This window comes from Melospiza melodia, unplaced genomic scaffold (genome assembly GCF_035770615.1).
Source record: "Melospiza melodia melodia isolate bMelMel2 unplaced genomic scaffold, bMelMel2.pri scaffold_322, whole genome shotgun sequence".
Classification (NCBI taxonomy): domain Eukaryota; kingdom Metazoa; phylum Chordata; class Aves; order Passeriformes; family Passerellidae; genus Melospiza; species Melospiza melodia.
In genome coordinates, this window is record NW_026948641.1 from 51,648 (window position 1) to 75,626 (window position 23,979).

The window sequence follows — 23,979 nt, forward strand, 5'->3', positions numbered from 1 at the left end:
CGGCCCCGCGCGCGCTCATATAGGACAAAGTCGGGGCGCCCATTGGTCGGCACTGCCCGCTTTCCATCCATCTATTGGTTAGTTGCGTTGTCAATCCAGCTTTCTGCGTTTCAATTGGCCTAAACTTCTCTTAAGCTCCTCCCACGGGCGCTCTGGCGCTCTCGGAGGACCACCCCGCCCCGTCCCTCTGATCTATTGATGATCGACACGCACGACAGCCAATGGAAACTGCGGATGGGCGTTGGCGCGCGGAGAGAGCGGCCAATGGGAGCGCGGGGGGCGGGGCCCGGCGGTGAAGGCGCGGGAGGGGTGAGCGGGGGGGGAAGGGAAGCCGGGGCCGCTTTTGGGGTCCCGGAGGGAATTTAGGGGGAGTTTGGAGGTGATTTGGGGTCCGGAGGGGTTCTGGAATAACCTGGAGGGATTTGGAGGTGGTAGAGGGGATTGGAGCGGTCCTTGGTGAGGACTGAGGGCCTCGGGGGCAGTTTTGGGGAGTCCCTGAGGGAGATTGGGGGGGGTCTCTGACGGGGATTTCAGGTTTCTGAGGAAAGTTTGGGGTCTCCGAGGGAAGTTTGTCGGCTTGGTTTGGCAATTTGGGGTTCCGGAGAGAATTTTTGGGGTTTATGAGGGGAGTTGAGACTTGATGATGGAATTTGGCGATCCCTGAGGGAGGTTGGATGTGTCTGAGGGAGGTTTGGGGTCCATGAGGGGAGTTGGAGCTTCCGTGAGGGAATTCAGGGTTCCTGAGGGAACTTTGGGCTCTCTGAGGGGGTTGAAGGGTCCTGAGCGGAGTTTGGGGCGCCGCTGATGTGAGTTGGGGTTTCTGTGAGGGAATTTGGGGTTCCCGAGAGACGTTTGGGTTTCCTGAGGGAAATCTGGGTCCGTGGTAGGGGTTGGTGGTTCTGTGAGAGAATTTGGGGTTCCTGAGGCGCATTGGGGATTCCATGAGAGGAGCTGGGCATTTGATGAGGGAATTTGGGCTCCCTGAGGTGTGTTGTGGATTCTGTAATGGAATCTAGGCTTGGAGGTCCCTGGGGGCATTTTGGGTCATTTGGGTGCAGCTTGGGGGGTCCCTGGGTTTGTTTTGAGTCTTTTTGGGGCAGTTTGGGAGGTCCTGGGCAGGGGTTTGGGGGCTTCTGGGGTGGTTTGGGTCCTTTGGGGGCAGCTTGGGGGTCACTGGTTGATTTTGGGGGGTTCCTTGGAGAATCTGGGGGTGTTTGGAATGGTCTTGGGGCAGTTTAGGGGGATTTTGGTGGGGAGTGGGAGTTCTGGGAGGGGGGGTCCCTGGAACAGTTTGGGGTTTTGGGGGCATTTTGGGGGTTCGGGGGGGGGTGGGGTTGGGGTCCTTGGGGCAATTTGGGGGTGCCTGTGGGGTTTTTTGGGGTATTTGGGGCATTTTTGGAGGGTTTTGGGGCAGTTTGTGTAGTTCTGAAAGGGGCTTTGGGGCTTTTTGGGTTATTTTTGGGATCCTTGGGGGATTTTGGAGGTTCCAAACTCCTGAGCCCCCCCCAATCCCCCTTTGCAGTGCCCTGGAGGATCCAGCTGTGCCCCCAGATGTTGAGGGCCCCCAAAAATACCTTCCCTGCTCCCGAAATGCCCAGATGTGATCGGCGAGGGGCCAGATCCAGATGTTGGGGACCTGAAAATGCCCAAAGTGGCCAAAAACACCTCAGAGGCTCCAGATGTGGCAGCAGAAACCCCAAATCCAGATGTGCTATGGGCCAGAAATGGGCACCGGACACTGCAGGTGGACAGTGACACAGATGTGGAGGAGGAGGGGCCAAACCCAGATGTTGGGCCACAAAAATGGCTTAAAATGACCCAAAATGTGCCTGAAACTCCAGATATGAGGCTAAAACCCCAAAATCCAGGTGTTCCATGGCTTAAAAGTGGGCATGGCACCCTGCTGGTGGAGAGCGACACAGATGTGGAGCAGGAGGAGGCTGATCCAGAAGTGGAGCCCTCAGAACGGCTGAAAATTACCCAGAACGTCCCAGAAACTCCAGATGTTGCAGGAAAGACCCCAAATTCAGATGTTTCAGGCCCAAAAATACGACACAGGATGGAGCTGGTGGACAGTGACACAGATGTGGACGAGGATCCAGATGTGCAGCCCCAGAAAAGGCTTAAAGTGACCCAAAACATGCCTGGAATTCCAGATGTGGAGGTGGAAACCCCAAGTCCAGCTGTGAGGGCGCCCAAAATTGGACACTGGAGAATCCTGATGGACAGTGACACAGATCTGGAGGGGGACGAGGAGAGTCCAGATGTGCAGCCCCAAAAACAACTCAGAATGCCCCAAAATGTGTCCGAAACTCCAGATGTGGCAGCAAAACTCCTGAATCCAGATGTTTCGGGCCCAAAACTCTGTTCCCGGATGCTGCTGGTGGACAGTGATACAGATGTGGAAGACGAAGTGAATCCAGATGTGCAGCCCCCTAAAAGGCTCAAAGGGACCCAAAACGTGCACAGAATTCCAGATGTGGAGGTGGCGACCCCACATCCAGCTGTGGAAAGCCCCAAAATTGGCCATCAGACACTGGTGGAGGACAGCGACACAGATGTGGAGGATGATCCAGATGTGCAGCCCCCAAAAAGGCTCAGAAGGACTCAGCATTTGCCCAAAGCTCCAGTTGTGCGATGGGGGACACAAAATCCAGATGTTTCAGGCCCCACAATCAGGAGTCAGATGCTGCTGGTGGACAGCGACACAGATGTGGAGGAGGATCCAGATGTGCAGCCCCTGAAACAGCTCAGAGCTACCCAAAACGTCCCCGAAACTCCAGATGTGGCTGCGAAGCCCCCAAATCCAGATGTTTCAGGCCCTGAAATCAGGTGCCAGGCATTCCTGGTGGACAGTGACACAGATGTGGAGGAGGAGGAGGTGAGTCCAGATGTTGAGACCCTAAAAAAGCTTGGAATGACCCAAAATGTGCCTGAAAGTCCAGATGTGGTGGCACAGACCCCAAGCCCAGATGTTGGAATGACTCAAAATGGGTGTCAGGCACTGCTGGTGGACAGTGACACAGATGTGGAGGAGGAGGAGGTGAATCCAGATGTTTGTAATTCTAAAAGATGGAAAATGCCTCAAAATGTGCCCCAAACTCCAGATGTGCCCCCACAGCCCCCAAATCCAGCTGTGAAGAGGTCACAGAGGGGTCACGGGGCGCTGCTGGATGACAGCGACACAGATGTGGAAGAGGAGGCAAATCCAGATGTTGGATCCTTAAAAAGATTGAAACCAGCCCCAAATGTGCCTGAAACTCCAGATGTAAGGCTGGAAATGCCAAATCCAGATGTTTCAGGCACAAAAATTGGGTGTGGGACGCTGCTGGTGGACAGCAAGACAGATGTGGAGGAGGATGAGACAGGTCCAGATGTTTGGCCCTCAAAAAGACTGAAAATGACCCAAAATGTGCCGGAAAGTCCAGATGTGCCCACACTGGCCTCAAGTCCAGCTGTTGGAGGCTCTGAATCCAGATGTGGAGCCTTGGTGGGGGAGAGTGACCCAGATGTGGGGGAGGATGAAGCTGATCCAGATGTTCAGCCCTCAGAAAGACAGAAGATTACCCAAAATGTGCCTGGAACTCCAGATGTTAGGCTGAAACCCCCAAATCCAGATGTTGGGAGGCTCCAAGGGACCCAAACTGTGGCCGAGACGCCAGATGCGGAGGGAGAGGAGGAAGAGTGGGATCCAGATGTGGCCACCCAGCTGTTCCTGACCCCAAATCCAGATGTGGGGGAGGCCGAGGTGGACCCAGATGTTGGGAGCCCAGAACGACTCAAAATGACCCAGAAGCCACCGGAAATTCCAGATGTGGAGGAGGAAGAGGAGTCAGATCCAAGTGTGGCCACCCAGCTGTTCCTGCCCTCTCCTGATGTTGGGAGCCCAAAACGACCCAAAATGAGTCAGAACCCTCCCAAAATTCCAGATGTGGAGGAGGAAACCCCAGATCCAGATGAGGAGGAAGAACAGGAGTCAGGTCCAGATGTGGCCACCCAGCTGTTCCTGCCTTCTCCAGATGTTGGGAGCCCAGAAAGCACCAAAATGGCCCCAAAGGACCCCAGAATTCCAGAGGTGGAGGAGAAAGAGGAGTCAGATCCAGATGTGGCCACCCAGTTGTTCCTGACTTCTCCAGATGCTGGGAGCCCAGAAGGACCCAAAACTACCCCAAAGGACCCCAAAATTCCAGATGTAGAGGGGCTGCCTTCTCTGATCCAGATGTGGCCACACAGCTGTTCCTGCCCCCACATCCAGGTGTGGAGGACGGTCTAAATCCAGATGTTCTGGGTCCAAAACAATCCAAAATGGCCTCAAATGACCCCAAAATTCCCATTGTGAGAGTGGAGACCCCAGCTCCAGATGTGGAGGGGGAGGAGGACTTGGATGTGGCCACCCAGCTGTTCCTGCCCCTGATCCAGATGTGGAGGGGGAAGGACCCTCAGAACCAGGTATTGGGTCCCCAAACCCACCCAAAAGTCCCCTAAACCTGCCTGAAATTCCAGATGTGGACATGGAGAGCCCAAATCCAGATATGGAGGGGTCACTGAGGGGCCACAGGTCATTGCTGAGGGATGCTGATCCAGATGTGGAGGAGGCGGGCCCAAATCCAGATGTGGCAGCCTCAAAAAGACCCCAAACAGCCCCGGAAGTCCCTGACATTCCAGATGTGGAGGTGGACACCCCAAGTCCAGATGTGGAAGGGCCGGGGAGCCCTGCCTGAATCCAGATGTGGCCACCCAGCTGTTCCTGCCCCCTGCCCCAGATGTGGAACCCCTGGAAAGCCCCAAAAGGGCCCCGGACGAGCCCCAGGTTCCAGATGTGGAGGAGGCGGCCCCAAATCCAGATGTGGAGGGTCCCCCAAGCCCCGCCCAGGAGGGAGCAGAAGCCCCGCCCACCCCGCAGGTGAATTTGGGGGTCCCGGGGGATTCTGGGGGTCTCTGCTCCATTTGGGAGCCCCCCGGGGATTCAGGGAGGGCTCCAGGTGGATTTTTGGGGGTTCCCCGTGAACTTGGGGGGGTCCCAGGTGGATTTTGGGGTTCCCAGTGGGTTTTGGGAGACCCAGGGTGGTTTGGGGGGGTCTCAGGTGAATTTTTGGGGGTCCTGGGTGAATTTTGGGGGGTCCCAGGTGGAATTTGGGGTGAATTTGGGGATTTTGGGGGTGGCAGGTGGATTTTGGAGGGTCCTGGGAGGGTTTTGGGGATTCCCAGTGGAATTTGGGGTGAACTTGGGGGATTTGTGGGGTTCCCATTGGATTTTGGGGTCCCCACCACAGCCCCTCCCCCCAGGTGCGGCGCAGTCGGCGATTGGCTGTGAGTGGAGGGGGCGGAGCCTCACGTGGCCCCACCCCCACCCTGAATGGGCACGATCAAGGCTCCAAGCCACGCCCCCAGAGGGGGCAGGACCAATCAGCGGCAGTGCTTGGAGAGGCCACACCCTCCGTGCCCATAAAAGGAAACGGGCGGGGCTCAGTCACAGCCCCGCCCCCAGAGGAGGAGGAGCCAACAGAGGGTGCCAAGCGCAGGCTCCGCCCCCGGGCAGCACCAGGCTCCGCCCAGATCCGGGTAAGGACCAGTAGGGACCAATAGGAACCAGTACAAACCAGTGCAGACCAGTAGGGACCAGTGCAGGCCGGTACACAACCGTACAGACCGGTACAGACCAGTACAGACCAGTACCCCCCAATGACTCTAAATTGAGCCCAGTACAGACCAGTGACTCCACCCAGTGCTCCCAGTATAGACCAGTATGGACCAGTATAGAGCACTATGGACCAGTATAGACCAGTAAGGTCAATACGGACCAGTACAGACCAGTATGGACCAGTACAGACCGGTACACACCAGTGCAGACTGGTACAGACCAGTACCCCCAGTGACTCCTAAGTGACCCCAGTATGGACCAGTGACCCCACCCAGTGCTCCCAGTATAGACCAGTATGGACCAGTATGGACCAGTGCAGGCCAGATTAGAGCACTATGGACCAGTACAGACCAGTAAGGGTCAATATGGACCAGTACAGAGCAGTGTGGAACTGCAGTGACCAGTATAGACCAGTGACCCCCCCAGTGACCTCCCAGTATGGACCAGTACAAACCAGGACCCCCCCAGTGCTCCCAGTACAGACCAGTGCCCCCATCCCCCTCCCAGCTGCTGTTCTGGGGCTGGTGGCACCTGGGCATGTCCCCACAGTGTCCCCAAGGGGTCTCAGAGTCCCTCAGGATGTCCCCCAAGCTGTCCCCAATGTGTCCCAGTGTCCCCAGTTGCTGTTCCTGGGGATGGTGGCACCTGGGGATGTCCCCAAGGTGTCCCCGAATCCCCCAGGGATGTCCCTGCTGTGTCCCCAACCTGTCCCAAACCTGTCCCAGTGTCCCCAACTCCTCAGGGATGTCCCCACAGTGTCCCTGACTCTCTTAGGGATGTCCCCAATGTGTCCTCAATGTGTCCCCAACCTGTCCCAGTGTCCCCCAGATGTCCCCACCCCCCAGTGAGGTCCCCACTGTCCCCAGGTGCTTTTCACAGGTCTGGTGGCACTCAGGGATGTACCCAGTGATGTCCCCAATGATGTCCCCAGGTGCTGTCCCGAGGCCTGGTGGCACTCAGGGATGTCCCCCTGATGTCCCCAGGTGCTGTTCACAGGCCTGGTGGCACTCAGGGATGTCCCCAATGATGTCCCCACTGTCCCCAGGTGCTGTTCACAGGCCTGGTGGCCTCCCCGGCGCTGCGGGTGGCCCTGGGGACGCTGGGTGGCACCGAGGCCACGTCAGTGCACGACTGCAGCCACCTGGTGACCGATGGCATCCGCCGGACACTGAAGTTCCTGTGTGCCCTGGGCAGGGGCGTCCCCATTGTCACCCCCCAGTGGCTGCTCGAGGTGACATCGGGGACATTGGGGACAATCAGGGGGCTGGGGGGATTGGGGATGATGGGAGGACATTGGGGGACTGGGGACATTGGGGACAATCAGGGATTGGGGATATTTGGGACATTGTGGACATTGGGGACAATCAGGGATTTGGGGACATGGGGGATTGGGGACATTGGGGGACTTTGGGGACTGGAGACAGTCAGGAGGATTGGGAACACTGGGGACATCAGGGACATCAGGGGATGTTGGGACATTGGGGACATCAGGGACACCGAAGTTCCTCTGTGCCATCACCAGGGGTGTCCCCATTGTCATCCCCCAATGGCTGCTGCAGGTGACATCAGGGACAGTGGGGGGTTGGGGACAACTGGGGGACTTGGTGACAATGAGGGGAGTTTGGGGACAAGGAGAAGGATTTGAGGACATTGGGGACAGGGGGTGGCACTGGAGACTTTGGGGGGCATTTGGGGACATTGGGTGACCTTGGGGACAATGGGGATCTCGAGAACATTGGGGACACCTGGAGTGGCCTTGGGGACAAGGGGACACTGGGGACATGGTGGCAAGGGGGATTGGTCCTGGGGACATTTAGGGGTGGGTGGGTGACCTTGGGGACAGGGGGAACTCGGGGACAATGGGAGGGGATTTGGGGACAGTGGGGGTGGCCTTGGGGACAGTGGGGGTGGCCTTGGAGACTTTGGAGCCTTGGGGACCGGGGGCGGCCTTGGGGACAGAGGGGCTTTGGGTGCCAAGGGAGGGTGACCTTGGGGTCAAGGGGAAGGACTTGGGGACAATCAAAGGGACTCTGGGTGGCTCTGGTGGCCGTGTGTGACCCCCGTGTCCCCGCTGTCCCCAGAGCTCCCACAGTGGCCGCCCGCTGTCCCCAGGTCCCTTCCTGCCCCGGGACCCCCCCTGTGAGCGGCGCTTCGGCTTCCGCCTGCGCCCGGCGCTGGCCCGGGCCCGAGAGCGGCCCCTGCTGCAGGTGACACTGCCCCACGTGTCCCCACGTGTCCCCAAATGTCACCTAACCCATCCCTGAGCCAGCCCCAGGCACGGCAACAGCCCCTGCTGCAGGTGACACTGCCCCACGTGTCCCCACATGTCCCCAAATGTCACCTCATGTCACCTAACCCATCCCTGAGCCAACCCCAGGCCCGGCAACAGCCCCTGATGCAGGTGACAGTGACAGCAGTGTCCCCAATGTCCCCGGGCTCAGGAATGGCCCCTGCTGCAGGTGACACTGCCCCACCTGTCCCTAAATGCCACCTAACCCATCCCTGAGCCAGCCCCAGGTATGGCAATGGCCCCTGCTGCAGGTGACACTGCCCCACGTGTCCCCACATGTCCCCAAATGCCACCTCATGTCCCCACATGCCACCTAACCCATCCCTGAGCCAGCCCCAGGCACGGCAACAGCCCCTGCAGCAGGTGACACTGCCCCACATGTCCCCACATGTCCCCACATGTCCCCACATGCCACCTAACCCATCCCTGAGCCAGCCCCAGGCACGGCAATGGCCCCTGCTGCAGGTGACAGTGACAGCAGTGTCCCCAATGTCCCCGGGCCCAGGAATGGCCCCTGCTGCAGGTGACACTGCCCCACATGTCCCCACATGCCACCTAACCCATCCCTGAGCCAGCCCCAGGCACAGCAATGGCTCCTGCTGCAGGTGACAGTGACAGCAGTGTCCCCAAATGTTACCCCATCCATGTGCCAACCCCGGGCCCAGGTATGGCCCCTGCTGCAGGTGACGCTGTCCCCAAATGTCCTCAAATGTCACCTCATGTCACCTAAACCCATCCCCAAGCCAGCCCCAGGCATGGCAATGGCCCCTGTTGCAGGAGACAGTCACAGCAGTGTCCTCAACGTCCCCAAATGTCACCTAAATCCAGCCTTGAGCCAGGACACAGGGCCTGCTGCAGGTGACAGTGACAGCAGTGTCCTCAGTGTCCCCAGGCCCAGGAATGGCCCCTGCTGCAGGTGACACTGTCCCCACATGTCCCCAAATGTCACCTAACCCATCCCTGAGCCAGCCCCGGGCATGGTGGCACCCCGTCCTGCAGGTGATGATGACGTTAATGTCCCCAACTGTCCCCAGCTTCTCCAATGTCCCCAATGCCCCAATCTCCTGAATCCCTCAATGTCCCCAACCTGCTTAATGTCCTCTGTGTCCCCAATGTCCCCAATACCCCAATCTCCTGAACCCCTCAATGTCCCCAGCCCCTGAATGTCCCCAATGTCCCCCTGATGTCCCCTCTGTCCCCAGGGCTACCAGGTGCACGTCACCCCCAGTGTCCAGCCGTGCCCCGAGGACATGCGGGACATTGTCACCTGCTGTGGTGGCACCTTCCTGCCACAGCTGCCCCAGGAATACGCGGTGAGGGGACAGCGGGGACAGGGGACACTGGGGACATGGAGGGGGATTGGGGACATTGGGGGCAGCGGGGGATTGGGGACGTTGGGACATCAGGGACACTGGGGACACTGGGGACATTGGGGGGATTTTGGGGTTTCTCCTGGGGTATTTCAGGGGGCTTGGGGGGTACTTGGGGTTTCTCATTCAGTTTTTGGAGGTTTTGGGGTTTCTCATTGGGTTTTTTGGGGTTCTTAGGGGCTTCTCACTTCATTTGGGGGATTTCTCACTGGGTTTTGGGGGGTTGGTGTTTTTTGGGGGGCCCTCACTGGGTTCTGGGGTATTTGGGGGTTTTGGGGATCCCAGGTTGTGCTCTGGGGGGAGAACCCCATTGGGGGTTTTAGGGGATTTCTTTGGGTCAGAGGGTTCCTATTGGGGTTTTGGGGATTTCTCACTGGGGGTTTTGGGGGTCTTTTTTGGGTATTTGGGGTTCTTTTGGGGTGTTTGGTGTTTCTGATCGGAGTCTTGGGTTGTTTGGGGTTTTTGGTGTTTCTAGCGGGGTTTTGGGGGTTTCTCACTGAGGTTTTGGGGCTATTTGGGGTTTCTCACTGGGTTTTGGGGAATCTCACTGAGGTTTTGGGGGTATTTGGGGTTTCTCTCTGGATTTTGGGGTTTCTGATGGGATTCTGGGGTCCTGACCCATTTCCCCCAGCTCTGGGTGCTGGTGATCTCGTGTCCCCAGGACCGGGCTGGGTGGGGTTTGGTTTTCTCTCTGGGTTATTTGGGGTTCCTGATGGGGTATTTGGGGTTCCTGATGGGGTATTTGGGGTTTTTGATGGGTGATATGGGGCTCCTGATGGTGTATTTGGGGTGCCTGACAGGTTTTTTGGGGTTTCTCTCTGTGTTATTTGGGATTCCTCACTGTGGTTTTGGGGTTTTCCCCCCAAGCCTCATGTCCTGCTGATCTCGTGTCCCCAGGACCGGGCTGTGTTTGTTATTTGGGGTTTCTCTCTGGGCCATTTGGGGTTTGTGACTGGGTTATTTGGGGTTCCTGATGGGGTATTTGGAGTTTCTCACTGGGTTATTTGGGGTTCATCACTGTGGATTTGGGGTTTTTCCACCAGCCCCGTGTCCTGGTGATCTCGTGTCCCCAGGACCGGGCTGGATGGGGTATTTGGGGTTTCTCACTGGGCTTTGGGGGTTTTCAATGGGTTATTTGGGATTTCTCGCTGGGTTATTTGGGGTCTTTGATGGGGCATTTGGGGTTCCTCTCTGGGTTATTTGGGATTTCTCACTGGGTTATTTGGGGTTTCTGATGGGGTTTTTCCCCAGCCCTGTGTCATGGTGATCTCATGTCCCCCAGATGGGGCTGTGTGGGTTATTTGGGGTTTCTCACTGGGTTTTTGGGGTTTCTCACTGGGTTTTTAAGGTTTCTCACTGGGTTATTTGGGGTTCCTAATTGTGGTTTTGGTGTTGCCAGCCCCATGTCCTGGTGATCTCATGACCCCAGGACTGGGCTGTGTGGGTTATTTGGGGTTCCTGACTGTGTTTTGGGTCCCCAGCCCTGTGTCCTGGTGATCTCGTGTCCCCAGCACCGGGCTCTGTTATTTGGGGTTTCTCGCTGGGTTATTTGGGGTTTCTGGCTGGGTTTTTGGGGTTTCTGGCTGTATTTTTGGGATTCCTGATGGGGTTTTTGGGGTTGCTGATGGTGTTTTTGGGGTTCCTGACTGTGTTTTTGGGGTTCCTGTGTTTTTCGGGGTTCTGATGGGGTTTTTTGGGGTTGCTAATGGGGTTTTGGGGGTTCCTGACTGTGTTTTTGGGGTTCCTGACTGTGTTTTTGGGGTTCCTGATGTGTTTTTTGGGGTTGCTAATGGGGTTTTTGGGGTTGCTGATGGGGTTTTGGGGTTCCTGATGGGGTTTTTGGGGTTCTTGACTGTGTTTTTGGGGTTCCTGACTGTGTTTTTGTGTCCCCAGCCCCGTGTCCTGGTGATCTCGTGTCCCCAGGACCGCAGGCTGTGGCCCCCGGCCGTGGCCGCGCGGCTCCCGCTGCTCTCGGCCGAGCTGCTGCTCTCGGGGGTGCTGCAGCAGCGCCTGGAGCTGGCACCGTTCCTACTGAGCCCCTGGCAGCCCCCCGAACACACCCCTGAGCCTCCCCAAAACACCCCAAATCCCACCCAAAACCAAACAAATCCCACCCAAAACAAAAAAAATCCCACCCAAAACCAAACAAATCCCACCCAAAACACCCCAAATCCCACCCAGAATACCCCAAATCCCACCCAAAAACACCCAAATCCCATCCAGAATAGCCCAGAGCCCACCCAAACCCCAAAAAATCCCGCCCCAAAACCCCCAAAACCCACCCAAAAAACCCCAAATCCCGCCCAGAAACGGAAAAATCCCCCCCGAAAAACCTCAAATCCTCCCCCAGAAACCCCAGATCCCACCCCAAAAACCCCAAATCCCCCCCAAAACCAAAAGAATCCCACCCAGAAACGCCCAAATCCCGCCCAAAGTACTCCAGACCCACCTCGAAAAACCCCAAATCCCCCCCAAAACCAAAAAAATCCTCCCCAAAAAACCCCAAATCGCCCCCAGAAACGCCCAAATCCCACCTTAAATTCCCCAATCCCACCCCAAACCCAGTCCCGGCCCCATTTGAGGGGCTCCACCCCTCCCCCGAGCCCCCCCAGGACCCGGAGTGGGCGGAGACCCCCCCAAAATCCCCCCCTGAAAACCCCAAATTCACGCACCCACCAAAAAACCCCAAATCCACCCAAAAAATCCCCAAATCCATCCCAAAAAACCCCAAATCCACCCCAAAAAACCCCCAAACGGCCCCGGAGTCACTCAGAGGGTCCCGACCCCGATTTTGGGGTCCCAGACCCCCCACAGGAGCCCCCCAGGACCCGGAGCCGTCAGGGACCCCCCCAAAATCCCCCTCGGGACCCCCCAAATTCAGGGACATCCAAAAAAACCCCAAATCCAACCCCAAAAACCCCAAACCCGCCCCAAAAAACCCCCAAACAGCCCCGGGGTCCCCCTGAGGGTCCCAGCCCCAATTCTGGGGTCCCAAATCCCCCCCTGGAGCCCCCCCGGACCCGGAGCGGGCGCAGACCCCCCCCCAAATGCAGGGAACCCCCCAAAAACCCCAAACCGGCCCCAAAAAGCCCCAAATCCCACCCCAAAACGCACCCGGGGTCCCCCGAGGGTCCCGCCCCCAATTTTGGGGTCCCCGAGCCCCCCCCGAGCCCCCCCCGGACCCGGAGCCGCCGGGGGGCCCCAATAAAGTGAATTTGGGCAGCGGAATTTGGGATTTTGGGGGTTTTTAGGGTCAAAAATGCCAAAATTTGGGGGGGAGGAACTGTGGAGGTTTGGGGACATCCCAGGGACAGCCCTGAGGTGGCCGTGGGGGGGTTGGGGACACAATGGGGACACTTTTGGGGACATCAGAGAACCCTTGGGGACACCAGGGATCCCCTTAGGGACCCCGTGGAGACATTGGGGACCCCCCCTGGGGTGGCCATGGGGGGTTGGGGACATCAGAGAGCCCTTGGGGACACCAGGGACTGTCTCGGGGACACTTTGGAGACACCAAGTACCCTTTTGGGGACCCCCCGGGATTGTCATGGTGGCCTTGGGGACATCAGGGACCCCCGTGGAGACACTTTGAGGACACCGGGGCCCTTCTGGGGATATCGGGGCCCCCCTTGGGGACACCAAGGACCCTTTTGGGGACTCCTTGGGGACATTGGGGACACCCTGAGTTGGTCGTGGTGGCCTTGGGGATATCGGGAATCCTTTTGGGGACACCAGGGACCCTCTTGGGGACGTCGAGGACCCCGTGGGTTGGTCATGCGGGGGTGGGGGGCATCAAAGGTCCCTTTGGGGACACTTGGGGACCCTTTTGGGGACTGATTTGCATTTAGCCCCGCCCCCTCAATCATCAGCCAATCAGCGCTCTTGTAGCATGGGACTGCAGCCAATGGCAGCGCAGGATGGGCGGGAATTTCGCTACCATGGAAACGCCCGAGCCGGGTCACCATGGTAACGAGCTAGGACGCTTCCGGGTTCCTTCCCCGCCCCCTGCCGCTCTTAGCCAATCAGCACTCGCGGAGGGGAACAGCCAATGGCGATGCAGAAGGGGCGGGAACAGCGTTGCCATGGCAACAGGGCGGCCGGGACTGCGGCGGGAAAAGCGAGAAAAGGTAAAAAAGGGAATAAAAAGGGAAAAAACGGGAATAAAACCCGGGATTGGTGTGGGGCGGGAGAGACTGGGGGGGCTGGGGGCCAGCGGGACCCCTCGAGGATGGGCGTGGGCTGTTCGGGGACCCTGACTGACCCTGCCAGGACCCCATTCCCCCCTCAGGATCCTGACTGACCCTGCCAGGACCCCACTCCTCCCTCAGGACTCTGATTTACCCTGCCAGGACCCATTCCCCCCTCAGGACTCTGATTTACCCTGCCAGGACCCCATTCCTCCTTCAGGACTCTGATTGACCCTGCCAGGACCCCACTGCCCCCTCAGGACCCTGATTTGCCCTGCCAGGACCCCGTCTCCCCTCAGGACCCCAATTTACCCTTTCAGACCCTCATCTACCCTTCCATAGATCCCCGGACCGCATTAACCCCGCCCAAAGGCTGCACTTTCAGGACCCCATTTCCCCTCCTAAGACCCCATTTCCCCTTCCAGGACCCGATCCCCTCCTAGCCCCGCCCATCTCTCCAGATCCGCCCTCCCATTGGTCGGAGGGGGAGGCGGGATCCGGGAGCCGCCGCATCTGATTGGCTGAGACGGGAGCGCGGGAAACCGGCGGCGGGGGCGCCTTCCCGGCGTGCACCGCGCGGGGGAACTGGGAGAGACTGGGCGGGGAACTGGAAGGTACTGGGGGGAACTGGGAGGGACTGGGAGCGTGGGGAGGGGGAACTGGGAGCAACTGGGAGGGGCTGGGAAGGGCTGGGAGCGTGGGGAGGGGCTGGGAGGTGAGTGGGACTGGGGACAGGCTATACTGGTCCATACTGGAAACTGTCCCCCCACAGGTCGCCGATGGCCGAGCCCCGCCCGGGCCCTCCCAGTGCTCCCAGTGCCTCCCAATACTCCCAGTTCTCCCCTCCCAGTGCTCCCAGTGCCCCCCAATGCTCCCAGTTGCCCCCTCCCAGTGCCCCCCAGTGCTCCCAGTTCCCACTCCCAGTGCTCCCCAGTGCTCCCAGTTGCCCCCTCCCAGTCTGGAGGGCCTCATTCCCCCCTCCCACTTTGTGCTGCGCCCCAGGTGAGGCTCCCAGTGCTCCCAGTGACCTCTCAGTAACTCCCAGTGACCTCCCAGTGACCTCCCAGTGCTCTGAGTAACCTCCCAGTAACCCCAATAACTTCCCAGTAACCTCCCAGTAATCCCAGTTCCCCCTCCCCGTGCTCCCAGTAACCCCAGTCCCCCTCACAGGTCCCTGGGGGTGGAGCTTGAGGCAGAAAGGGGGCGTGTCCATGAGTTGGAGGTGGAGCTGAACGCACTGAAGGGCCGGAGCCAGCACCTGGAGGCGGAGCTTGAGGCAGAAAAGGGGCGGAGCCATCGGCTGGAGGCGGAGCTTGAGGCAGAAAAGGGGCGGAGCCAACAGCTGGAGGCGGAGCTTGAGGCAGAAAAGGGGCGGAGCCAAGCGCTGAGGGTGGAACTCGATGCGCTGAGGGGGCGTGGCCAGCGATTGCAGGCAGAGCTGGATGCAGAAAAGGGGCGGAGCCAAATCCTGGAGTTGGAGCTGGAGACCCTCAGGGGGCGGGGCCTCAGCCCAGAGGGGGCGGAGCCAAGCCCAGAACAGGTGAGGCCTCGGTGCTCCCACTGATTCCCAGTAACTCCCAGTGCTCCCAGTGACTCCCAGTAACTCCCAGTTACTCTCAGTAGCTCCCAGTGCTTCCCAGTAACTCCCAGTAGCTCCCAGTAACTCCCAGTAACTCTCAGTCTCAGCTGTCCCAGGTGTTCTGGGTTTGTCTCAGGGCTGGAGCCACCCCGGGAGGGACCGGGGACACCTGGGGGGACCTGGAGACACACCTGAACACACCTGGGGGGACTTGATATACACCTGAGGACATTGGGGACACACCTGGGGACATTGGGGGCACACCTGGGGACATTGGGGGCACACCTGGGGGCACACCTGGGCCACACCTGTGGATACTGGGGACACCTGGAGGCTCCTGGGTGCATCTGGGACATCTGAGCACATGTGAGGGACATTGGGGACACACCTGGGGACGTTAGGGACACACCCTGAGGTGCCCCAGGTGTGTTTGGGGTGTCTCAAGTACATTTGAGGCGGTTCAGGTGGGGTTTTTGGGGTTCTCCAAGTGAGTTTGAGGTGCCTCAGGTGAGTTTGGAGTGCCCCAGGTGAGTTTTGGGGGTCTCAGGTGAGTTTATGGGATCTCTCAGGTGTGTTTGGGGTGTCTCAGGTGAGTTTCAGGTCTCTCACATGTATTTGGGATCTCAGGTGAGTTTGGGGTCTCAGCTGTGTTTTTGGGATCACTCAAGTGAATTTTGGGGTGTCCCAGGTGAGTTTCTGGGTTCCCTAGGTGTGTTTGGGGTCTCTCAGGTGTGTTTGGGTCTTGGGTGTGCATTTGGGGTCTCTCAGGTGTGTTTGGGGGTGCCCTGGGTGTATTTGGGGTCCCAGGTGAGCTCTCTCTCCCCAGGTGCTGCTGGGCCGCTGGCGCCAGAAGGTTTTCCAGCTGCTGCTGCAGGTGAGCCTGCAACGGGGCCAGGAGCTGCGGCTGCAGGGACAGGTGAGGGGACACGGGAGGGGACAGGTGAGGGGACAGGGGAGGGGACAGGGGAGAGCACACCTGGTACCAGTGAGGGGACACAGGGACAGGTGAGAGCACACCTGAGACAGGTGAGAGGACACAGGGGACACACCTGGGACAGGTGAGGGGACAGGTGAGGGCCTCGCATGCCTGGGACAGGTGAGGGGACACACCTGGGAAAGGTGAGGTGACACAGGGACACCCCACACCTGGGGCAGGTGACACCCTGGACAGGTGAGACCCTACAGGTGGGACCAACCCCACATCTGGGGGGGACCCTCTGGGGTCACCTGTGTCCCTTTGGGGTCACCTGGGCACACCTGTGTCCTTCTGGGAGGGTCTGGCGGTCACCTGGGCAGGTCACCTGTGTCCCTCAGGGATGTCACCTGTGTCACACCTGTGTCCCCTGTCCCCTCACCTGTGCGTTCCCTCGGTGCTGTAAGGATGTCACACCCGTGTCACACCCGTGTCACACCCGTGTCACACCTGTGTCCCTGTCCCAGGTGCGCTCCCTGGGTGCTGCAGTGGCCGCCGGGTCCCGCCAGGTGTCGCTGTTGGAGCTGCGGCTGCGCCAGGGGGAGCAGGAGAGACAGGTGAGGGACACCTGGGGACACACCTGGGACATTGGGGACACACCTGGGACAGGGGAGGGACACCTGGGGACACACCTGGGACATTGGGGACACACCTGGGACAGGGGAGGGACACCTGGGGACACACCTGGGACATTGGGGACACACCTGGGACAGGGGAGGGACACCTGGGGACGCACCTGGGACAGGGGAGGGACACCTGGGGCCATTGAGGACACACCTGGGACATTGGGGACACACCTGGGACAGGTGAGGGACACCTGGGGACACACCTGGGACAGGGGAGGGACACCTGGGGACGCACCTGGGACAGGGGAGGGACACCTGGGGCCATTGAGGACACACCTGGGACATTGGGGACACACCTGGGACAGGTGAGGGGAACAACCTGGGGACACACCTGGGACAGGGGAGGGACACCTGGGGACGCACCTGGGACAGGGGAGGGACACCTGGGGCCATTGAGGACACACCTGGGACATTGGGGACACACCTGGGACAGGGGAGGGACACCTGGGGACACACCTGGGACAGGGGAGGGACACCTGGGGACACACCTGGGACATTGGGGAAACACCTGGGGACACACCTGGGACATTGGGGACACACCTGGGACAGGGGAGGGACACCTGGGGACACACCTGGGACAGAGGAGGGACACCTGGGGACACACCTGGGGCCATTGAGGACACACCTGGGGACATTAGGGGCACACCTGGGACAGGAGAAGGACACCTGGCACCATTGGCCCCACCTGGGGACACACCTGGGGCAGGTGAGGGGACACCTTGGGGACAGCTGGGGGGTTGGGGACACCTTGGAGCCATCTGGGGCCAGTCTGGGGACAACGTGGGGCTGTTCCGTGTCCAGGCCCTGTCCCAGGAGCGGCTCCGGGCGGAGGCGGCCGAGGAGGAACTGGGGAAACTGGGCCAGGCCCTGAGCCGGTACTGGGGGAACTGGGGGGGACTGGGGGGGGACTGGACTGTCCCCATCGCTGTCCCCAGGCTGTTGGGGACACTGGGATGAACTGGGATGAATTGGTTTGTACTGGGATGAACTGGGATGTCCCCATTGCTGTCCCCAGGCTGTTGGGGACACTGGGGGTTCTTGGTTTGAACTGGGATGAACTGGGCTGTCCCCCGACTTTTGGGGACACTGGGGGTTACTGGTTTGAACTGGTTTGTACTGGGCTGTCCCCGTTGCTGTCCCCAGGCTGTTGGGGACACTGGGCGTGGCCCTGGCCGATGTCACCGTGGCCGTCGGGGCCCTGGGGACCCTCAGTGAGCGCCTGGGACGGGCCCAGCACCGACTGCAGGGTCAGTGACACTGGGGACACCTGGGGACACTGCAGGGACACTGCAGGGACACTGCAGGAATACTTTGGAGGCTTTGTGGGAGGACTGGGGACACTTTGGGGACAGCTGGGCACACCTTGGGGACACTTTGTCAGGATTGGGGACACTCTGGGCACAGTTTGGGGACAGTTGGGAGGTTTGGGGACACCTTGGAGGCACTGGGGGATGACTGGGGACACTTTGGGGGATTTTGGGGACACCCTGGGGACATTGGGGTGGTGGGAACACTTTGGGGACAATTTGGAGGTGTTGGGGGATGATTGGGGATGCCTGGGAACACCTGAGGGAGGTTTGGGACATTTTGGGGACATTGGGGGGACACTTTGGGCCTGTTGGGGACACCTTGGGCCATTGGGAATGGTTTGGGGGGGTTGGGAACACTTTGGGAGGGGTAGGGATGCTCCTGGAGCACCTTGGGGACACTTTGGGGACATTTGGGACACCTTAGGAGGGATTGGTGACACCTTGGGGACTGTGGGGACACTGTGAGGACACTGGGGACACTGTGGTGGCCGTGCCCACTGTCCCTGTCCCAGTGTCCCCTCTGTGCCCAGCGCTGGTGGCCTCAGGGCGGCTCCGGTGGCGGTGGAAACCAGAGGGGACAGCAGGGGACAGCAAGTGAGTGACACTGGGGACACTGGGGGTGGCACTGGCAACATTTGGGACATCGGGGTGCGACCCTGGGGACATTTGGGACATTGAGATGGCCCTGGGGACATTAGGGGTGGCCCTGGGGACAGCAGGGTGACACTGGGTACATTGGGAGGTTACTTTGGGGACATTGGGGACAGTGGGTGAATGACACTGGGGACACTGGGAGTGGCACTGGGGACAGTAGGCACAGCAAGTGAGGGACACCAGGGGTGGCACTGGGGACAGTGGGGACATTGAGATGAGCCTGGGGACATTTGGGGGTGACCCTGGGGACACTGAGGGGCTGGCATTGGGGATGCTGGGGACAGTGGTGACACTGGGGCCATCAGGGGTGGCCCTGGGGACAGTGGGGAGTGACACTGGGGTCACCCTGGGAACACTGGGGTGGCACAGGTGACATCAGGGGATGGCCATGGGGACAGTGCTGAGCCCGGGGGTGACACAGCAGCTCTGTCCCCTCTGTGTCCCCAGCACGGTGGCCCTGGAGGTGACATCGGAGAAGGTGAGGGGGTGGCACCGAGGGGCCAGGGGTGGCTCTGTCCCCAGGGTGTCACCCCCATGTCCCCACCAGGCCACCAAGGGTGGGGACAGGACCCAGCCACGCCCAGGCACAGGTAGGTGTGTCCCCAATGTGTCCCCAAATGTCCTCAAATCTGTTCCCAATGTCCCTAGTGTCCCCTCAGTGTCACCAAATGTCCCCAGATGTCTCCCAGTGTGTTCCCAAATGTGTCCCTGAGTGTTCCCAAATGTCCCTCAGTGTGTCCCCAAGTGTGTCCCCAGTGTCCCTAAATATCCCTTTAATGTGTCCCCAATGTCCCTAGATGTCCCTAAAAATGTCCCTGAATGTCCCCAAATGTCCTTCCCAACGTCCTCTCAATGCTCCCGAATGTGTCCCCAAATGTCCTTCAACATCCCCAATGTCTTCAGTGTCCCCTCAATGTGTCCCCAGATGTGTCCCCAGTGTCACTCCAGTGTCCCCAACGTGTCCCTGCAGTGTCCCTGGCCCCGTTGGTGACGCAGCTCCAGGCCCTTGGTGCCGCCATCCTCGGGGACACTGGGGACCCAGCAGTGCCAGCGCCCCCATGGGGACACCGGTGACGTCATCGGGGACACAGGTGACATCATCAGGGAGTGATGTCACTGCCAGGACAGAGATGATATCACTATGGAGGTGGTGATGTCACTATGGTGATGTTGATGATGTCACTATGATGGTGATGACATCATGGCTCTGCCCCAGCCCTGGCTTGGTGTCACTTTGTCCCCACCCAGCCCCTGATGTTCCCAAAGCTGCCACAACCATCCCAGAGGGTCCCCAGAGAATCCCTGATGTCCCCAAGGAGCTTCTTTGGTGTCCCCAACCTCCCCCAAATGGCCTCCTGGTGTCCCCACATGTCCCAGGAATGTCCCCAGTTTACCCAAGGTGTCCCCAACCCCTCCCAGTGTCCCCAACCCTGCCCAAAGTGTCCCCGAAGATGGACATGGTAGTTCCCTTGGTTACAGAAGTCCTGCCCATCCTGTGCTGCCATTGGCTGCTGTGCTCAGGACTGAGGGCGCTGATTGGCTGGGTTTGAAGGGGGCGGGGCTAAACACAGAACGGGGCCTGAACCAGTACAGACTGAACTGGGAACTGGGATAAACTGGGAACTGGGCCTCAACCAGTATAGACTCAACTGGGAACTGGGATAAACTGGGAACTGGGCCTCAACCAGTATAGACTCAACTGGGAACTGGGATAAACTGGGAACTGGGCCCAAACCAGTACAGACTGAACTAGGAGTGATCCCAAACCAGTACAGGGGCTAAACTGGGAACTGGGATGAGCTGGGACCAGTGCCTGAACTGGGACCAGAACCCCAGACTGGTCTGGGAGCCACAGTGATCACTCACAGACCCATCACTGCTTCTGGTTTGTACTGGTTCATACTGGTCCATATTCCTCCATAGTGATTTATGCTGGTTTGTACTGGTTTGTACTGTTTCATACTGGTCCATACCGTCACTGGCCATACTCCAGCCCCGCTGTGTGTTTCCTGTGCTCTCCCAGTGGTGTCTGAGCTGCAAGCGCGGGGGACAGTGGCTACAGGAGAATGGCTGCGGCCTGAGGGTCAGCCAGAATGGCTGCAGGGGAACAGCCCGAGGGTCAGCAGGAATGGCCGCAGGGGAACAGCCACAGCCCGAGGGTCAGCAGGAATGGCCACAGGGGAACAGCCACAGCCCGAGGGTCAGCAGGAATGGCCGCAGGGGAATGGCCACAGCCCGAGGGTCAGCCAGAATGGCTGCAGGGAACAGCCACAGCCCGAGGGTCAGCAGGAATGGCCGCAGGGGAATGGCCACAGCCTGAGGGTCAGCGGGAATGGCCACAGGGGAACAGCCACAGCCTGAGGGTCAGCAGGAATGGCCACAGGGGAACAGCCACAGCCTGAGGGTCAGCAGGAATGGCTGCAGGGGAACAGCCACAGCCTGAGGGTCAGCAGGAATGGCCGCAGGGGAACAGCCACAGCCTGAAGGTCAGCAGGAATGGCTGCAGGGGAACAGCCACAGCCCGAGGGTTGGCGGCCTCAGGGTGAACGCCATAGCCCAGGCTCAGCCGGACGCGCCGCTCGCCCTTGGGCCGTTGCCACCGAGCGCTTCCCGTGGTCCCGGCGGTGCCCGGCCTCACCGGCGCGTGGGCCATGAGGCCACTGCGGCACAGGAGCTCGTGGCCGTGCAGGTCCACCAGTGTCCAGCTGGGCAGCAGCGAGTTGGTCAGCAGTGGGATGTCCAGTGTGGTCACTGTGGTGGTGGCTGGCTTGGGTTTGACGTAGAAGATGGCGGGCAGGTCCAGCAGCATGGCCAGAGTGGTGGCGGTGTTGTCTGGCATGATCCACACCAGGCCTTTGTCATTGTCATAGTTGTCATTGCTGTCATCATTGTCATCATCACCATCCTCCATGTGGATCTTGATCTCCTGGGATGGCAGAGACGGGGATGTCGGGGATGTCGCGGTGGCCATGCGGAGCTGGAGGAGCTCCATGGTGGTGGCGTGGGTGGCCCAGGAGGAGGAGAAGGAGGAGGAGGAGGAGAAGGAAGAGTCATTGTTACCATGGATTGTCACAATGTTGCCGTGGATTGTCACATTGTCACCATGGATTGTTCTGTCCCCACCTTGGATAGTCCTAATGTCACCATGGATAGTCCTAATGTCACCATGGATGGTCTCGATGTCACCATGGATGGTCCTGATGTCATCATGGATTGTCCCGTCCCCAACATGGATGGTGCTAATGTCACCATGGATGGTCCTGATGTCACTACAGATGGTCCTGATGTCACCATGGATTGTCACATTGTCACCATGGATTGTTCTGTCCCCACCATGGATAGTCCTAATGTCACCATGGATTGTCCCCTCACTGCCGTGGGAACCCCATGATGACAATGACGATGACAGGGGTCCTTCTCTGCGGTTGAGCCAAAGGGCCACAACAGAGGGTCCAGGAGGAGGAAGAGGAGGAGGAAGATCTTTCTCCACCATGGTTGGCACGCAATGACCCACTGGGAGCGTGGGTGGTGTGTGACAATGACAATGGAGACTCTTCACTACCATGGACTGCCCCTGATGACAATGGAGACCCTTCATGACCGTGGTTGTCTTGTGATGATGATGACGATAAAGGCGAAGACCCATCAAGACCACGGATGGACTCATCTCCATCATGGACATTCCACAACGTTAATGACCCTTCAGGAAGATGAATGGTCCTTGGCGATGACGATGAATACCTTTCACGACCACAGACAGTCCATGATGATGATGATGAGAAAGGCAAAGACCCATCCAGACCATGGATGGCTCTTGAAGATCAGGGATGGACCCGTCATGGTCATGGATAACCTTTGATGAAGACAATGACAGTGAAGACCCATCAAGGCCACGGATGGACTCACGACCATCACAGATGTTCCACAATGATGATGACCCATCAATGATGATGACCACGGATGTTCCTTTACATGGTCCCATCATGACCATGAATGTTCTGTGACAGTGCTGATGACAATGACCATGACCCATCATGACCATGAACACTCTGTGATGATGATGATGCCCCACCATGATCCCGCTGGCCCCATCCCCCTCCAGCTCCTGCAGGATCTGTCAGCATGGCTCCACCACGTGCCCCATCTGCAGCACACTGGCCACCAGCAAACCCCAGTTAGAGCCCTCCAGGACCCCCCAAATCATCCCCAGGATTTTCCAAAACCCCTCCTAGAACCTTCCAGGACCCCTCAGGAGCCCCCAAACCCCACCAAGGACCCCTCAAGGCCCTCCAGGTCCTCCCAGATCCTCTCCAGGAATTGCCAGAACCCCCAAACCCTCTTGGGACCCCTCAAATCCTCCCCAGGACCCCTCAAATCCTCCTCAGGACCCCCAACACCCCCGCTCTGAGGCCCTTTTCTGTAATGCCTCCAACTGGGAATAAAAGTTGACTTTACAGAAAGTTCCTGGAAAACTGGGAATTTGCTGGAAAATCAATGTTTTATCCCAATCTGAAGCATAAAATACAGGAATTTCCAGGAAAATAAACTTTTATTGCCAATTTGGGGCATTAAAAACTGAGAATTCCTTGGAAAAATCAACGTTTTATCCCAGTTTGGGGCATCTGGGGGGTCTTGGGTCCTGTTTTTGGGGATTTCCATGGAATTCCCAGTATTTTAGGGGCTTCCAGGGAATTCCCGGGATTTTGGCGTCCTGGTCCCATTTTTTGGGGATTCCCATGGAATTCCATGGATTTTGGTGGGGGGTGTCCATCCCATTTTTGGAGTATACCTCCCCTCTTCCCCCCCCCAATCCATTTCAGTTTCGAGTCTCAGACCTCGCCACCGGCTTGGCCACGCCCCTTTCTTCAGCCTGACCAATCAGAGCTTGGGGCGGGGCCTAGGGGACACGGCCTGTCTGGGGGGGTAAATGAGGTCCCAGAAGGTGATTGGGGTCCTGGAAGGGGAAATGTGGCCTTGAGAGTGGGGGGCTCAGAGTCCTGGCAGGGGAAATGAAGGTCCTGGAAGGGTAAATGGGGTCCTGAAAAGGTAAATGAGGGTTCTGAAGTGTTCATTGGGGTCCTACAGATGGAATTCAGGACCCTCATCTAACCTGCCAGGACCCCAATTTACCCCTTCAGGACCCTAAATGATCTATGTAGGATCCCATTTCCCCCCTCAGGACGCTCATTCCCCTGCAAGGACCCAGTTCACCCCCTCAAAACCCCATTTTCCCTTCCAGGACCCCATTTGTCCCCATAACCATGGAAACAGCACCCATTAGTGACCAGGGCTTGCTGGGTTGGTTCCTGTCCCCAAATATCCCCAGTGATGTCACCCCAGGAATTCCCA

At 58.9% G+C, this 23,979-nt stretch overlaps 1 protein-coding gene across 1 annotated transcript; it reads left to right on the top strand.

Annotated features, from left to right (window-relative positions):
* Nucleotides 1-1,391: 1,391 nt before the first annotated feature.
* LOC134434204 (proline-rich protein 36-like) lies at nucleotides 1,392-12,514 on the top strand. Its single transcript, XM_063182878.1, has 8 exons — nucleotides 1,392-4,267; nucleotides 4,348-4,421; nucleotides 4,666-4,903; nucleotides 5,287-5,562; nucleotides 6,687-6,872; nucleotides 7,723-7,848; nucleotides 9,134-9,244; nucleotides 11,195-12,514. Exons 1-8 carry the CDS (start codon nucleotides 1,643-1,645, stop codon nucleotides 12,512-12,514), a joined length of 4,956 nt encoding a protein of 1,651 aa, XP_063038948.1. The 5' UTR covers nucleotides 1,392-1,642.
* The last annotated feature ends 11,465 nt before the right edge of the window (nucleotides 12,515-23,979 follow it).

Bases quoted from the DNA above. Each gene is read 5' to 3' on its own strand.
- LOC134434204 (XM_063182878.1), top strand. From the start codon at position 1,643: ATGCCCAAAGTGGCCAAAAACACCTCAGAGGCTCCAGATGTGGCAGCA. The intron at 4,904-5,286 runs GTGAATTTGGGG...CCCTCCCCCCAG, and splicing joins AAGCCCCGCCCACCCCGCAG to GTGCGGCGCAGTCGGCGATT. The intron at 7,849-9,133 runs GTGACACTGCCC...CTCTGTCCCCAG, and splicing joins GAGAGCGGCCCCTGCTGCAG to GGCTACCAGGTGCACGTCAC.